The 14,332-nt window shown below is 45.8% G+C and overlaps 1 protein-coding gene across 3 annotated transcripts in view; it reads left to right on the top strand.

The window, feature by feature from the left end:
• Window positions 1-14,332, top strand: part of ASAP2 (ArfGAP with SH3 domain, ankyrin repeat and PH domain 2) — a 199,520-nt gene that overhangs the window by 125,028 nt on the left and 60,160 nt on the right. For all 3 annotated transcript variants that reach the window (XM_034952586.4, XM_055108257.2, XM_034952582.4), the window contains 4 exons: window positions 3,117-3,192; window positions 3,475-3,561; window positions 12,884-12,987; window positions 13,083-13,152. In XM_034952586.4, coding sequence (XP_034808477.1) covers window positions 3,117-3,192; window positions 3,475-3,561; window positions 12,884-12,987; window positions 13,083-13,152 — 337 coding nt within the window. The remainder of the gene's footprint in view (window positions 1-3,116; window positions 3,193-3,474; window positions 3,562-12,883; window positions 12,988-13,082; window positions 13,153-14,332) is intronic.

The raw sequence follows: 14,332 nt of genomic DNA, 5'->3' as shown, positions 1-14,332 counted from the left end.
TACAAAAATTAGCCGGATGCGGTAGTGCACACCTGTAGTCCCGGCTACTCGGGAGACTGAGGCTGGAGAATCACTTGAACCCAGGAGGCGGAGGTTGCAGTGAGCTGAGATCATACTGCTGCACCCCAGCCTGGGCGACAGAGCGATTTTTTTTTTCAAAAAAAATACAACCATGGTTTGAAAGGTGGTGATGAATGTTGAATTGACTTGTTCTCTGAGCCAATACCTGCTGGAAACCACTGTGACCAGCTGTTGCTCAGTGAACTTGGAATGCATGGTCAAGATAAGGCTCAGCCCCGGATGCTGCAGAAGCTTGCAGAGGAGGGAGGGGCGGGTATCACAGGCAGACCCCATCAGCAGAAACCGCATTGGAATGTGGTGGCGTGAAGGCTGCAGGAGGGGCCCTGGCACGGTGTGTGGGGCCCAGAGAAGAAAGGAGCTACTCTGCTTGGTGGGTTTGATAATTGCCTCTAAGTGGGTGTATTTTAAAGGATAGAAATACACCCCTTCTAGCCTGGTGAGGCAGGCTAGAAAATGTTTAATAGACAACAAAATTTGATTGGGTATTGTTGATGGTAAAAGTTCTGTGAAGCTTGGGAAGGTGTTAATGGGCTCAACTTAAGAAAATTTTCTGGGGCTATATAGTTAGGACTGTCATAGGGACAGCAGCCAGTGGAGAAGGAATAGTGTTCCTTTTCTTGAAGCTTCTCCTGATGCCAGGGCTGACTGCACTTTGAAGGGGCGTCTGGGTGCCAAGACACACCTCAAGGAGGGTACGGGAAGGTCAGCACTTTGAAAAATCAGAGGGAGGAGATTTTCCAGGTAGGTGGATGGTGAAGATTGGCTGGGCTATTACAAAGATGAAATCTAAATCTAAATCCAAATTCATATTGTTATTACAAGTACACCATTCATCGTCATGCTGGAAACAGCGTCCTGATGAGAAGTCTCTGAGCACTTGATTCCACTACGGGGCTCATGCTCACGCGCTCTCACTCTCGCTCTCTGTCTGACCGTAGGGAGAATTGCCAGGTCGCAAAGATTCTTGGAGCTGTACACCTGCTCCCTCTCCCTGGGTGGTTTTGCATTTATCACCTGTAATATTTTTCCTACTCCTTATCTTAGATTTTAGAGATCTCTGTCCTCCTATTTCACAAGAATTTGAAGTGATTAAGAAAATAGTTACATAAAGAAAAACATGTAAATAAAATACAAGAATTAGATGAGTTCAGAAACATATTCTATATTCAGAAAAAAACGTATTAAAATACAGGAACAAGAGTATAAAATAAAGAATGATGTGTCTGTCTAAAGGTGAATGAAGACATTCTAGCATCCTGACCTCTGTGACTCCTAACAAACACTGGTCAGAGTTCATGCCCCACGGCCTGTGTGTCCCTCTCCTTCCTCCTTGGAGTTGCTGCATTAAAGGCCATGCTGCAGTGTTTTCACGGCGCCTTCTGTGTGTGACGCATTTGGTCTGGGAAACACCCATAGAGCTACTGCTGAGTTTAAAAGAAGTAAACATCACCTCACATGACATATGTGAAACCCAGATCACTTTTTAAAGATAGTCTCCTTGGTATCTAATAAACTGGCTAAAGTTGGTGACAGTCCATCCTTCATTAAGTTATTCATTCAATAAATGGCATATGCTTGAAATACACCAAACTTCGTGGGTACTTTGTGCCTCCTAGAACTTCAGATCTAATGAGGGAATTCTGTTTTAAACAATCACACTAATGAATACATAATTGCAGTTACAGCAAGTGTTTTGAAGCAAAATACAAAATGCTCTGAGAAAGTATAAGAAGGCCTCTTATAGGGGAATAACTTGTAGGGGATTATGGAAGGCCTCACTAACCGGGGATGTTTAACCTAAAACTTGAAGAATGAGTGGGAATCAGCCAGGTGAAGCAGACACACCTTAGGAGAAGGCTTTAGAGAGAAGAAACAGAATGCAGAGGGCCAGGGGCAGGAGAACTTGGTGGTCATGGAGGAAGGGAGAAAAGGCCAGTATGTCTGGAACTGAGTGAATGAAGAGGGTGGAATGGTGTGGATTGAGGCTGGAGCTGCAGGCTGGGGCCGCATCAGGCCTCATTACAGGTTAGAACTTTCTCCTTAGCTCATGGAAATGCCCGTTCTTCATTCCTCTCAAAAGGGTTACACACAGCACCCTCCAGAGGCAGCGCTGAACACCAGCCCATGGCTCCAGCAGAAAAACTTGTCCAGCCTCTGTTGTATTTCCTGAATCACTTGTTATAGGTGACCTCACAGCACTGAGTTCTCAGCCTTAAAATAAAAAATTCCTCTTGATATTTGATCTCAAGTTCTCTACCCACGGTTTCCTACCCCGCAGATACAGTGTGGCCACCAAAGCTGCTTGGTTGGTTCTTTTCTGCATTATTTCTCTCTCTCTCTTTCTCCCTTTTTTTTTTTGAGAGACAGTCTCACTCTGTCGCCAGGCCAGAATGCAGTGGCATGATCTCGGCTCACTGCAACCTCCACCTCCCGGGTTCAAGCAATTCTTGTGCCTCAGCCTCCCGAGTAGTAGCTTTTTGTATTTTTGTATTTGTTTTTTTTCTTTTTTTTTTTTGTATTTTTAATAGAGTATTTTTAGGGGTTTTGCTATGTTGGCCAGCTGGTCTGGAACTCCTGGTCTCTAGTGATCCTCCCACCTTGGCCTCCCCAAGTCCCTCACCCTGGGATTATAGGCATGAGCCACCGCACCCAGCCTCTGCATTCCTTCTCTTTTCCATGTCGCGGTCGCCTGTTGCGGCACATTCTTCAGTGTCTTCCACTTGCGCCCCATGGCCTTTCTGGCTTCAGATGCAGAACCTCTCCCGTTATAAACTGAAACTCAAGGCCTCATTTTATATGGGTCGAGAAAAATCTCAAATACTTAAGCTTATTGCATTTCCTTTTCTGTTCGCTTCTGCTAATTTTGAGTGTCATTTTATTCTTGGTTTGCCTGATATTTTAAGGTTCTGTTCATACAGTCTTTTCCCCCAGGAGTTACATAATGACTTCAGTCACTTTAAAGAAGTTTTTTAATCTGTCTGACAAAATTATTTTTTCCTTTGTGAAGTGTCATCTCTGTTTCTTTTTCCTGCTAGTTTTTTTCAGGATGGACTCAAAGCCGTGGAAAGCCTCAAACCTTCCATTGAAACGCTGTCTACGGATCTTCACACGGTGAGTAGCTTCCCTCCCACTGTGGTTTAAAACCATCTTAATGCAACAGACATTTTCATCTAAATGTCACTTCTGTGTAATCCTGTGTTTTCATGCCATGCCGTGCCGCCCACGTGGAGTGTGGCGTTCCCACGCCTGTCCTCTGTCTTGGTGGGAGGGAAGGTTTGACCAGCGAGGGAGGCAGTTGTCACGTTGTGTGGAAATGGCCCCATGAGCACCAACGTTTCACTGTACCTCAGTCTTAATTTTCTGATTCGTTCTGTTGTGTGTGTGTTTTTAAAGATCAAACAGGCCCAGGATGAAGAAAGAAGGCAGTTGATACAGCTTCGAGATATTTTGAAATCCGCATTGCAGGTTGAACAGAAAGAGGTGAGGGGATTTAATTTTGAAAGATTGCAGTTTTCACCCCATTCTTGGAGGCTTTGGGCCTGAAGAACATGAAGTTCATGTCTTCTAGGAGCTCACAGTTCACCCGGGCTGTGTCAGGCACCAGTAAAACATTTAATGTATTCTTGCAATTTAGTTCTATAAAACCATCTTTTAAAATATGTTTATTTCAGGAGGAAGCATTTACTACATGCATGGCCTTAATGGCGGTGTATAAACCCTGTGCTCTGTCAGTTGCTAGATAAGGAGCTCTCAGTGGCTTCGTCACAGAGACCATGTGTCATTTGTGCTATTTATCCTGTACCTGGCCCTGTGTCATTTCCCTACCCCTGACATACATGGACTCTGCCCCTTTGGGCCTAGGCACGTAGCAGGGGACCAGCTGGGGCTCTGCCAGCCCTGAGGTTGTGTTCTATAAAATATGAGGCATGAGCTTTTCTTACAGCTGCCTCCATCATGACAGGCAGAAATCCTTAGTTCTCTTACTTCCCCTCTTTCTGTAATGACGTCTCTGTGTGCTAACACGTCAGCAGGGACAGTTTATGTTGTGGGGACTTGTTTTTAAAAAGTAAGTTTTAAAGATAATTTTACTATATTTTCACTACAATGTGGGTATCATAATGTGAATTTAGTATAAATCCATTTCCTTGTTAATAAAAGGAATGTATCTAAACATATATCTAGTGATTTTAGAGAAATTGCTAAACTACTTGACAGCATAAAGTTCCCTGTTGGCAGTTTGGTGAGCTCTATTTTATTGTAAGTTCTTGTACTATAACTGAATATTGTTGTTTTTCTCCCAAATGCGTTTACCTTTTGTGACCGAAGTCTAGGAGAGTAAGTAGTTCAGTATTTTAATAAATTGCAGAATTTTGCATGTTTTATTCGTGAACATACATATATATATTCCTTTTATATATTGATGGTTAGTAGCATTTTTTATTTTAACCCCTCACCTTTCATTGTTGTAGACTTTATTAAAGGCTGAAGAGTTTGCATAAATATTAGGGAAGTGGACATTTTCTGGGTTTACAGTTTACACTTTTGCTGCTGTTCCTTTATGAAGATGAAGCAGGTCCCTCCCTCCCTCCCTTTCTCTCCCCTGAGTGGCTGAATTCTGCACATCTCTCTAGTCCCTCTGAAGCCCCACCTCTGGAGCGCTGCCTCTGATCACCCCAGCCCACAGTGATCTGAGTTCACAGAGCACGTCCTGTTTGAAAGCCCCATTTGAATCACAGCCTATTCCTCTTTTTGAGTGTTGGTTGTGCCTTAAGTGCACAGATGCCTTTTCACCAGCCGGACCTCGAGCAGCCTGAGGATGCCACCCTGCCTTCTGAGCCATTCTTCCATCACACTGTAGTGCCACAGCGCTCATTTAGTAGGATTTTGGTAAACATGGGTCAACTAAGTGAGACACTGGCAGAGCAAGGTTATATTTAGTGCTAGAAATGACCTACAACACGGTGACTTCCTCCTAGTCTAGAGAATGTAGGCCCTGACGCTTTGATATTCCCAATAAGCAAAAGAAAAAAAACTTGGCGTAAGGAGAAAACAGTGGGCTAGCGGTAACGAGGAGGAGGTAGTGCGAGGGCGGGAGCCAGAATGCCGTCCAAGGTGGCTGCTCCCCAGCGCACCGTTGGAAATGATCGAGAACTGCCTTTGTCTAAGAAGGAAGATCCAACCCATGAAGCAAAGCTCAGGTTTAAAATAAGGCAGAGCAGCTGCTGGGGCCAAATAGCCCTCTGGGCACAGTGCAAAGGCTGTGTTTGCTGTGGCTGTGCAGAATTAGGAGGTTTGGGAAAACGGGCTGTTGTGAGAGAACTGGTTATTTACAGCTTCGCAGGAAAGTAATAACAAATTTACCAGCACAGACCAGAAGTTCTTTATAGTTTGTTGTTTTTGTTAACCAGCCCATCTGCCCCTGATTGCACAGAGGGATCAAATGAACCTCCTTTACTATTCTTCTTTGGCTGTCTGCCCAGTTGGCTCCTTGTCAAGACCTAACTCAACAGTCTCGTAGTTGTGGGCGTGTTGTGTTTTCTGTGTATCATGCTCTGCGTTGCTTTTAGGTGATGGCATTCAGCAAGTTGGGCAATCTTTGAACACAGTTGCAAGTAATAAGCAGATGTGAAAATGCTAAATTTTCTGTTTTAAAATGATTTTTATGATGGGGGTTCCATCTTGTATACCTCAAATTTGCAATAAGAATTGATCATTTGGTCATTATTGTTTAGGCCGTCATTCCCTTTGGTTGGATTTTTTTCTGTGACTTAGACAACTGAAGATGTTAAGAGGATTTTTATTCAGTGTTATAAAAACACTAACCCTACCTGTGTAATAACAGTTGATAGAAATTAAGTAACATGCCCCAAAGAAACTGCCTTGATGGTTGGTAGAAGCCAGTGCTCCTCATTCTCTTCCTGTAAATCCCAAGCATCAGTTATTGAAGGAATGAAGAGTGGCCATTCCAGTGTGGTAGCTTCGCGCTGCTGTTTCCTTGTGAACCTGCAGCTTTGTTTTAGTGTGGAGCCTGTGCCGTTCTGGTCCCAGTGACCTCACACCTCCCAATCACTGGCCATTCATGTTTTGTGCTTGATATTTTCTGCTCTCTGTAAGGAGAATACTACTCTTTGGTATTTCCATTATTTTTCTTTGTGAATGTTTTCATACTTGGAGAAAAGTTGAAAAATTGTGCAGTGACCACCCATAGTGCAATATTATACAATGAGGATTGACCTATGTACCATAGTGTTTGATTTTTGGAGAAGATCCTATCTACACAGTTAAACTCGTTGGCACTGCTCATCTTTGGTTGAGCTCTCTCCCCGTCAGCCTCGCCTCCTGCCTTCCCCATCCCACGTCGTCCATCCGATGGTGTTCTGCCAGGATGGACCCTGTTGGGGTGCTGGCGGAGTCCCAAAGCCTCATCACTTGTGTGCAGGCTCTCTCTGCTGTTTGATGTGGAGAACCCAGACTTGTGTGCTTCTATGGGGAGGATCGGGCTCTGGGGCATGGCCTCACAGGTCTGAATGCTGAAACCACCGTGGTTTTCCACTCTGCAGATCTCAAGTATGGTTGCTCTCTCTCTCTCTGTCTGTCTGTGTCTGTCTATCTCTCTCTGTCTGTCTCTGTCTCTCTCTCTCTTTTGCTCCCTCTTTTTCGAGCATCCTGTCTAGTAGGATGTGATAGAACAGTTTGTGCCACCCAGGCAGCCAAGGTCCACCACAGCCATAATTTTCTTCTGTCTCTGGGTTCGCGTATCTTACATGCCCAAATCTGGCCTTCATCACAGAGATCTCTGCCAGGGACCACCTGCCTGCCTCTCCTGCCAAGCTGCTAGGTAGCCTGGCTCTGGCCTCCATGTCACCCTCAGTGGAGGACTCGTTTGTTGGTTCACACATCCAGCTACCCTTTCTTCCACTGTTACCCTAAGCCAGCACTCCACAAACACAACAGAACAAGATGGATCTGGTTATCATCTCTTCAGGGGCTCATGCTCTGGGGGTGGGGACAGAGAAGCAATTGGGGCGCAGTGTGATGAGAGCACTCGTGGACATCAGCTCCAGGAAGCAGTGTCTGCCCAGTGTGGGCTGGGCAGGTGCCATCAGGGATGACTTCCCAAAGGCTGTGATACCTGGGATGGGGCTTAGAAGGATGATTAGGAGTTAGCAGGCCAGGCATGGTGGCTCACAGATATAGGCCCAGCACTTTGGGAGGCTAAGGCAGGTGGATTGCTTGAGTCCAGGAGTTCAAGACCATCCTGGCCAACATAGTGAGATTCCATCTCTACCAAAAGTCAAAAAAATTGGCCAGTTGTGGTGACATGCACGTGTAGTCCCAGCTCCCCGGGAGGCTGAGGTGAGAGGATCCCTTGAGCCTGGGAGGTGGAGGTTGCAGTGAGCCAAGATCGCACTGCTGCACTCCAGCCTGGGCAACAGAGCATGACCTCATCTCCAAAACAAAAACGAAAAACTGGGGGTGGGGCAGGAGTTAGCAGAGTCCCAGCAGGTGAGGCTGGTGGAGAGGACAGCTTCTGACTAGGACGGGGTTGCCTGGGGAGCTGTCTAGCAGAGCAGAAGAGCATGGATCTTGGTATATGAATCCTGGGTCTCCCACTTCCTACCCTGCCCTGTGACACTGGGCAGGTTCCTGGACCTCTCCATGTCGTGGTCTCCCCGTCTGTCAAATAGGAATAATACAGCCAACCTCAGAGTTTTCAGGAGATCTGAGAGATCATTTCTGTAGAGCACTTACCATATTATCTTAATAATAATAAAATTATTTATTAATCATCTTAATAAATATTAATAAACTATCTTAATAGTTCATTCAACAAATACTGAGCTCCTAGGTGGTAAAGATACCGTAGTGACCAAATTCCCTTCCCTCTTGGTGTCGCGCTCTTAGAGGTTCAACAGGAATGGATACTGCTGCTGTTGTTGTGTGTGGCATATCCCTTAGCCTCCTTGTTGGTCCGTCCTCTGGCCCTATGTCTTCATGGCTCTTGCCCCTCTTCCTTCCTCCCTATCTGACTCAAGATGCTGTCATACCCAGCTCTAGGCTTCTCCTCTTACTCCTGACCCAGGCCTTCCAGCCTCACCTGCCTCTCACCCACCTCTCTGTGTCCAGCCTGCGTCACATTCCACGGTCCCCTCACTCTAGGGGAGGAGGGACCTGTTCCTGTCCATTGCAGGGCATTTCCTGTTTACCTCACTTCTCAGGTTTTCCAGGCACTTTACAAGTGTGGCCAACGATCCTTACAAGCCACTTTACAGGGTAGGCAATGTTTGCCCATGTCTGCAACTTTTTGTTTGTTTGTTTGAGACAGAATCTCCCTCTGTCGTCTAGGCTGGAGTGCGGTGGTGCGATCTTGGCTCATTGTAACCTCTGCCTCCTGGGTTCAAGTGATTCTTCTGCCTCAGCCTCCCAATTAGCTGGGATTACAGGTACGCGCCACCACGCCTGGCTAATTTTTGTAGTTTTAGTAGAGACGGGGTTTCACCATGTTGGCCAGGCTGGTCTCGAGCTCCTGACCTCGTGATCTGCCTGCCTCCGCCTCCCAAAGTGCTGGGATTACAGGCGTGAGCCACCGCACCCAGCCAGCCATGTCTGCAACTTCATTCTGTGAGAGAGAGAGGATAAGTGCCCTTGCTGGGCTCACACAGTGGCATCAGAGCCAGGATTTGACCCTGATCTATTCCATGTCAAACTGGTTCTCCGGAGTCTTTTAAAAATTACCCTTAAATAATGGAGAATAGGTGGTAACGATATTTGAGAGCATTGTTCTTAGACCATGGCTCAGTGCTTGGCTCAGCAAGGCCTCCAGCTCCCAGTTGTGCCCATGTGGGTGGACACACCTGTCGTATCTTCAGAAGATGGGGAATGAATTGGACATCACAGCCCTCCTGGGCAGAGAAATTTTAAGCTTCCAAAAATGACTCCTCGACAAGCTTGTCAATCACAGGAATTGTCTGGACACTGACTTTCTAAGAAGTGGGCAAAATGTCAGCTTTTAAGCTATCCTAGAGTCTTAGACAGCTCAAGGATTCTACTGGTCATCTGGGCAGATTCTATGTTGGCCAGACCCAATGGCTGATACTTCATAGGGCCACAGAAAAGTTAAGATCAAGGATGATGCCTGAGCTCTGAGAACTTGTCTGGGTGTCACAGGACAGAGGATATTGGACACTGATAGAATTTCATGAAAGCCTTTTGAGGTTCCACCAAGTGCCCGCCTACCCTGCATACTCAGGCACACAAACAGTCCCTGCACGTTGAGGCTTTGTCAGTCGAGCTTAGGTTGTCTTCATCTCTCTTAGGAAAGTGGAGAGTACATTGGAGTCTCCAGGAATTGGGGCAACATGGACCGCCCTGGCCTCTCTTACTTTTTATGTTATTCCTCTCTCCAGAAGGAGAGGTTCTTTTTCCTTGCATAGTATTCTAAAAATCAGAACCTTGGTCATGTGAAAGGGCCGGTTTTATCTGTCAGGCCTTCACCTGGTCAGGCGTTTTGTACAGGCTAACAAAGGCTATTGTTACTGGGTCGCCTGGGAGTCACCTAGAGGATGCTGAAGTAATTCGCGCTAAAACAGTTTCAATTTTATGTTAAACGGATTATATTCCTCTTTTTTACAAATGTGAAGTTTTATAGGCCAGCTTAATTCAGATTTGCCTGCATGCTTTAATTGGCCTAAAGAAAAGAATAAAACAGGGTGATTTCTTTGTCACCTTCTGGCATAGGGTCTGATTCTGTTGAGAAGAATGTCCCTCATCCTGTACGTGAGACCTGAAAATCGCTCTGATTAATATGCGCGGCACAAACAGTGTTAGCGGTGTTGTCACATGATTTCACCACTTACTTTGTGCAGGGCTTTTTTTCTCCCCCAAATCAATAGACGTATTTCTTGGTTGTGCAGTTGAGTCTCCTGACAGGTTTATTTTTAGTCTTTCACAGAGACGCTGTACAGGTGAGCAGTATTTCTCCACATTCCTTCCACAGCGTTGTTCTCAGCAACGTTGAAAGCTGGATTTGCTCTGAATTTTGGTGCCGATGTTCCGCCCTTCTGAGAAAATGTGGAAGCTGGGACCATCCTCATCCCATGAATGCGTGTGTGCCCTAGTTTATCCAGAGGCTCAAGTGCTGTGTGAACTTTCTGTGGAAATGAGTTCATTTCTCCCCTCCTGGGCTCTGCTTGTTTCAGGGTTGGTTGTCAGTTCAGTAATGGAGAGTGCCTCCGCACGTTACTGATTGCTCACGTGGAGTTTTTTGGTTTTTCTTTTTTGGCAGAGTTTAAAAAGTCAGTGCTAGACACTCATGTGCATGGGTTGGAAGACTTATTGTGAAGATAACAGTACTCCCCTAATTGATCTACACATTCAGTGCAGTCCCCATCAGAAATCCCAGCTGCCTTTGTGCAGAAATTGACAAGCTGATCCTGAAGTTCATGTGGAAACGCAAAGGACCCAGAATCGTCAAAACAATCCTGAAAAAGAAGAACAAAGTTGGAGGATTCACATTTCCCGATTTCTGAACTTACCACAAAGCTGTAATAATCAAGACAGTGTGGTACTGGCATAAGGAGAGACATATAGACCAATGAAATAGAGCTGAGAGTCCAGAAATAAATCCTTACATTTAGAGACGATTTATTTTCAACAAGGGTGCCAAGACAATGGAGAAGGAGTAGTCTTTTCAACAAATTGTGCTGGGGCAGCTGGATAGCCACAAGCAAAGAAGGAACTTGGTCCCTTACCACACACCATAATCACAATTAATTCAAAATGAGTCAAAGAGCTAAATGAGAGCTGAGACTATAAACCTCTTGGAAGAGATTTATAAGTATAAATCTTCAAGACCTTGGATTAGGCAATAGTTTCTTAGATAGCACCCTTACAGTACAAGTGACAAATGAAACAGTAGGTAAATGGGACTTCATTAAAATTAAAAAGTTTTGTGCTTCAGAATCTTTTTTCAAACTGTCAGAAATCCAAGAGGCTGCCTGTGCCTTGGGATGCAGTTGAAACTCTGACTCCAGCCCGTCTTGTCCACCCCTGGGCCTTACTGCCTCAGATGCAGTATTTGTCCAGCTTCCCTGGGTGCTGACCACGTGACCTCCCTGTGTCTTCTGTGTGCTATCCACTTTGCCTTGAAGATCCTACCCTGATTCTGTGCCAGTTCTGGCCTTCATGCTTAAAACTTGCTTTTTCCTGTGCTTTTCTCCCTTTGACTCTTCAGTTCTTGAGTGCTCTTGTTCTCAGCTTCCATCACACTGAGTTTCCTGTGTTAGTTCTTTCATCGTTTGGGGATGTGCTTCGTTCTCCAAGGATGGTGAGCTGCTCAGTGGCAATGATGAGAGTGGCCCTAGACTCTGAGGATGTTCTCTGGGGAAAGAAGATGGTGTAATGGAAGGAGCCTCAGAGTGGAAGGCAGGATTCCATTCCACTCTCTGCTCTTGCTTTAAGGAGCTCTGCACCTGGAGCAAACCGCTTATTTTCATTGTGTCCCTGTTTCTCCCATTATGGAATGAACTGGATAGGCGTTCTCATTAAATACCTACGAGCAGCCCTCGGCCCTTTCCTGGTTGACCTGTGAACACTTGGTTCACATCTTGCTCCCCTCTCGTTTCCTTTAAGTCTCAGGGAAATAGAATTTCCTGCACTGGCACTGGTGGCCTCTCCTACTCTCAGCTCAGAGTGTCTGCTACTGTTTGTTTTGTTTGGTTTTTGTTTTTTTGAGACAAGGTCTCGCTCTGTCACTGAGATTGGAGTGCAGTGGTGCTATCATGACTCATTGCAACCTCGATCTCCCAGGCTCAAGCAGTCCTCCTGCTTCAGCCTCCCGTGTACCTGGGACTACCAGCGCCTGCCACCACACCTAGCTAATTTTTGTATTTTTTGTAGAAACGAGGTCTTGCTATGTTGCCTAAGCTGGTCTTGAACTCCTGGGCTCAAGCCATCCGCCCACCTTGGTCTCCCCAGATGTTGGGATTACAGGCATAAGCCACTGCGCCCAGCCTGATATCATTTGTTAAACACCAGTTGAGCCACCTGTTGGATGCCAGACACTGGACTTGGGCCCTGGGTGTTCATTGCTAGTCCCCGCTTACCCTAAGAAGCTGATAGGCTGGAATTTCCCAACTGTGGTAGATTCAATCAGATTCTCAGCTGACCATGTGGATGGTTTACCTATGATTAAGCTCCCTTGGTCAGGGTCAGACCCCCCTTACTCAAGATTGGTGGAGTGAGGAAGTGAAGATTTGTGCAGTACTTGTTGATGTTCACATGTGTGATCCTATTGAGTCCTTACTGTTTATTGGCCTTACTGGGTATTCTTTTCTTATTGCCCAAGAAGGGAACTGAGGCTGAGAGCTTATGTGATGGTTCTGTAGTAAGGGACAGAAAGCTGATTTTGTCGTTTTGCTTGGAAGCCCCTGCCTTTCCACTCACTGCATCACCTCCCTCCTCGAGCGCTACTGTGGCCGTAGTGGGAGCCTCGTGTCATTGTCAGGGGGTTAAGGCTCATAATGAAATAAAACCTGGAAACTTCCAGGGCTCATTCCTTCAGCCAGTTTGGGAATATTGGTTTCCTGACATTTCCTTCTCCAGCCTGATAGATGGCATTTATCAGTTCCTAGAGCAGAATCTGATGTCCCTTTTTTGCTATGTTGAGAAGGGGAAATTTCTCCAATTTTTGTTGTTGTTAAAAAAAAAAAAAACACATTAGGCATAAGTTTCCTTTGTATACTGCTTTTCTAAAAATTAGGACCTGGACAAGATTAAAAACACACTCTTCACCATTTTTTAGGACTCCCAACTTCGTCAGAGCACAGCTTATAGCTTACATCAGCCTCAGGGAAACAAGGAACATGGGACCGAGCGGAACGGCAGCCTCTACAAGAAGAGTGACGGGTACGTAAGGGGGTGTGGCTAGAGTTTAAATGTACGTTCGTTATCTCGTGTCCAAAATGTCTAAACTCTTATTGTTTCTCCCACTTATCCACAAGGATCCGAAAAGTGTGGCAGAAAAGGAAATGTTCAGTTAAAAATGGTTTTCTGACCATATCCCATGGTACCGTAAGTATTCTCTTTTAATCCATGGTGTCTGCTGTATTAGGTGAGGTTGGTGTTGGAGGACTTTCTGAAGTTAGAGGGCAGGAGTTGTTCTCCGTGTGTTACGGTATTAAGGATGTGTCTTAGAGAATTTCCCTGTCAGAAACGCTTGCTGGCCTCCATCTTGATTTGGTGCACCTGCAGCCTGTTTATGTTTTTTTTTTATTTTTATTTTTTATTTTAGCCAGATGGAGTCTTGTCCTTGTTATCTTCCACTCCCTAGCAGAGTCAGGAGTAACTGATAAGCCAGGTTGTCTTTATTTAGAAGCCTGTGGCTCCAGAAAGCACAGAACAGCAGACTGCTCCCCCAGCTCTCTTTGTCTCTGGAAATTGAACATCTCACTTGGGAAGATTTCTACTTTTCCATTAAGAGAAAAAAATGGGCAGGACTCTGGGGACCAGAAATCCATGAGAAAAGACATCTCAGTAATTTTATTATCGAAATCTTAACATATGGTGCCCAACTTTAAGGCCTCTTTCCATCATCCTGTTTATCAGAGTCTATGCAAGAAAAAACAGAGCCCTCTATGTTGAGCTTATGAAAAGCCGGTCAGGATAAAGTTCCTTACCAATCTAGCTTTCAGAGGCCAGGAACTTGGATCACAGACACAGCCCTGCACACCACACTGTTCTTTCCATGGCAGCGTTATACATACTATTGCCTCACCTGGCATGACTAGAGCTGGTGATAACCACATGGGCTGGTAGACAGCTTTGGTAACATCTCAAGGCCGAGGTCGTTGCCCTTTTGTTGCTAGAGAGATGCTGAGGGTTGTTTGCATTCCCATTCCCCAAGCAGAGGCCTAGTAGTGCATGCAAGCCAGCAGCCTTGGGCGTGTGAGTGGATGATAGTAACCGTCTTTCCTGCCCCTTGTCCCTCCAGTCCCTGGTGAAGGCAGAGCTGGGCAGGAGCTCAGAGGGGCTTTTCTGGCCCCTATAGAAATGTCATCACTCAACATGGGGTCCAGAGAAACGGCCCTGAGGTTCTTATGAATAAGGGAATAGAGTAAAACCCCAGCCGAAGCATGTCACAGCAGCAAGGATTGTGTTCCTCTGGGGGTGCCTTCGTTTTTGCCAACTTCGATTTAGAAAGGGAGAGAGGAGCTAGAACAGTATATACCCAGTGGAGCGATTCTCGGTGACC

This window comes from Pan paniscus, chromosome 12, assembly GCF_029289425.2.
Source record: "Pan paniscus chromosome 12, NHGRI_mPanPan1-v2.0_pri, whole genome shotgun sequence".
NCBI lineage: Eukaryota > Metazoa > Chordata > Mammalia > Primates > Hominidae > Pan > Pan paniscus.
This window is presented reverse-complemented; position numbering and strand designations above follow the sequence as displayed.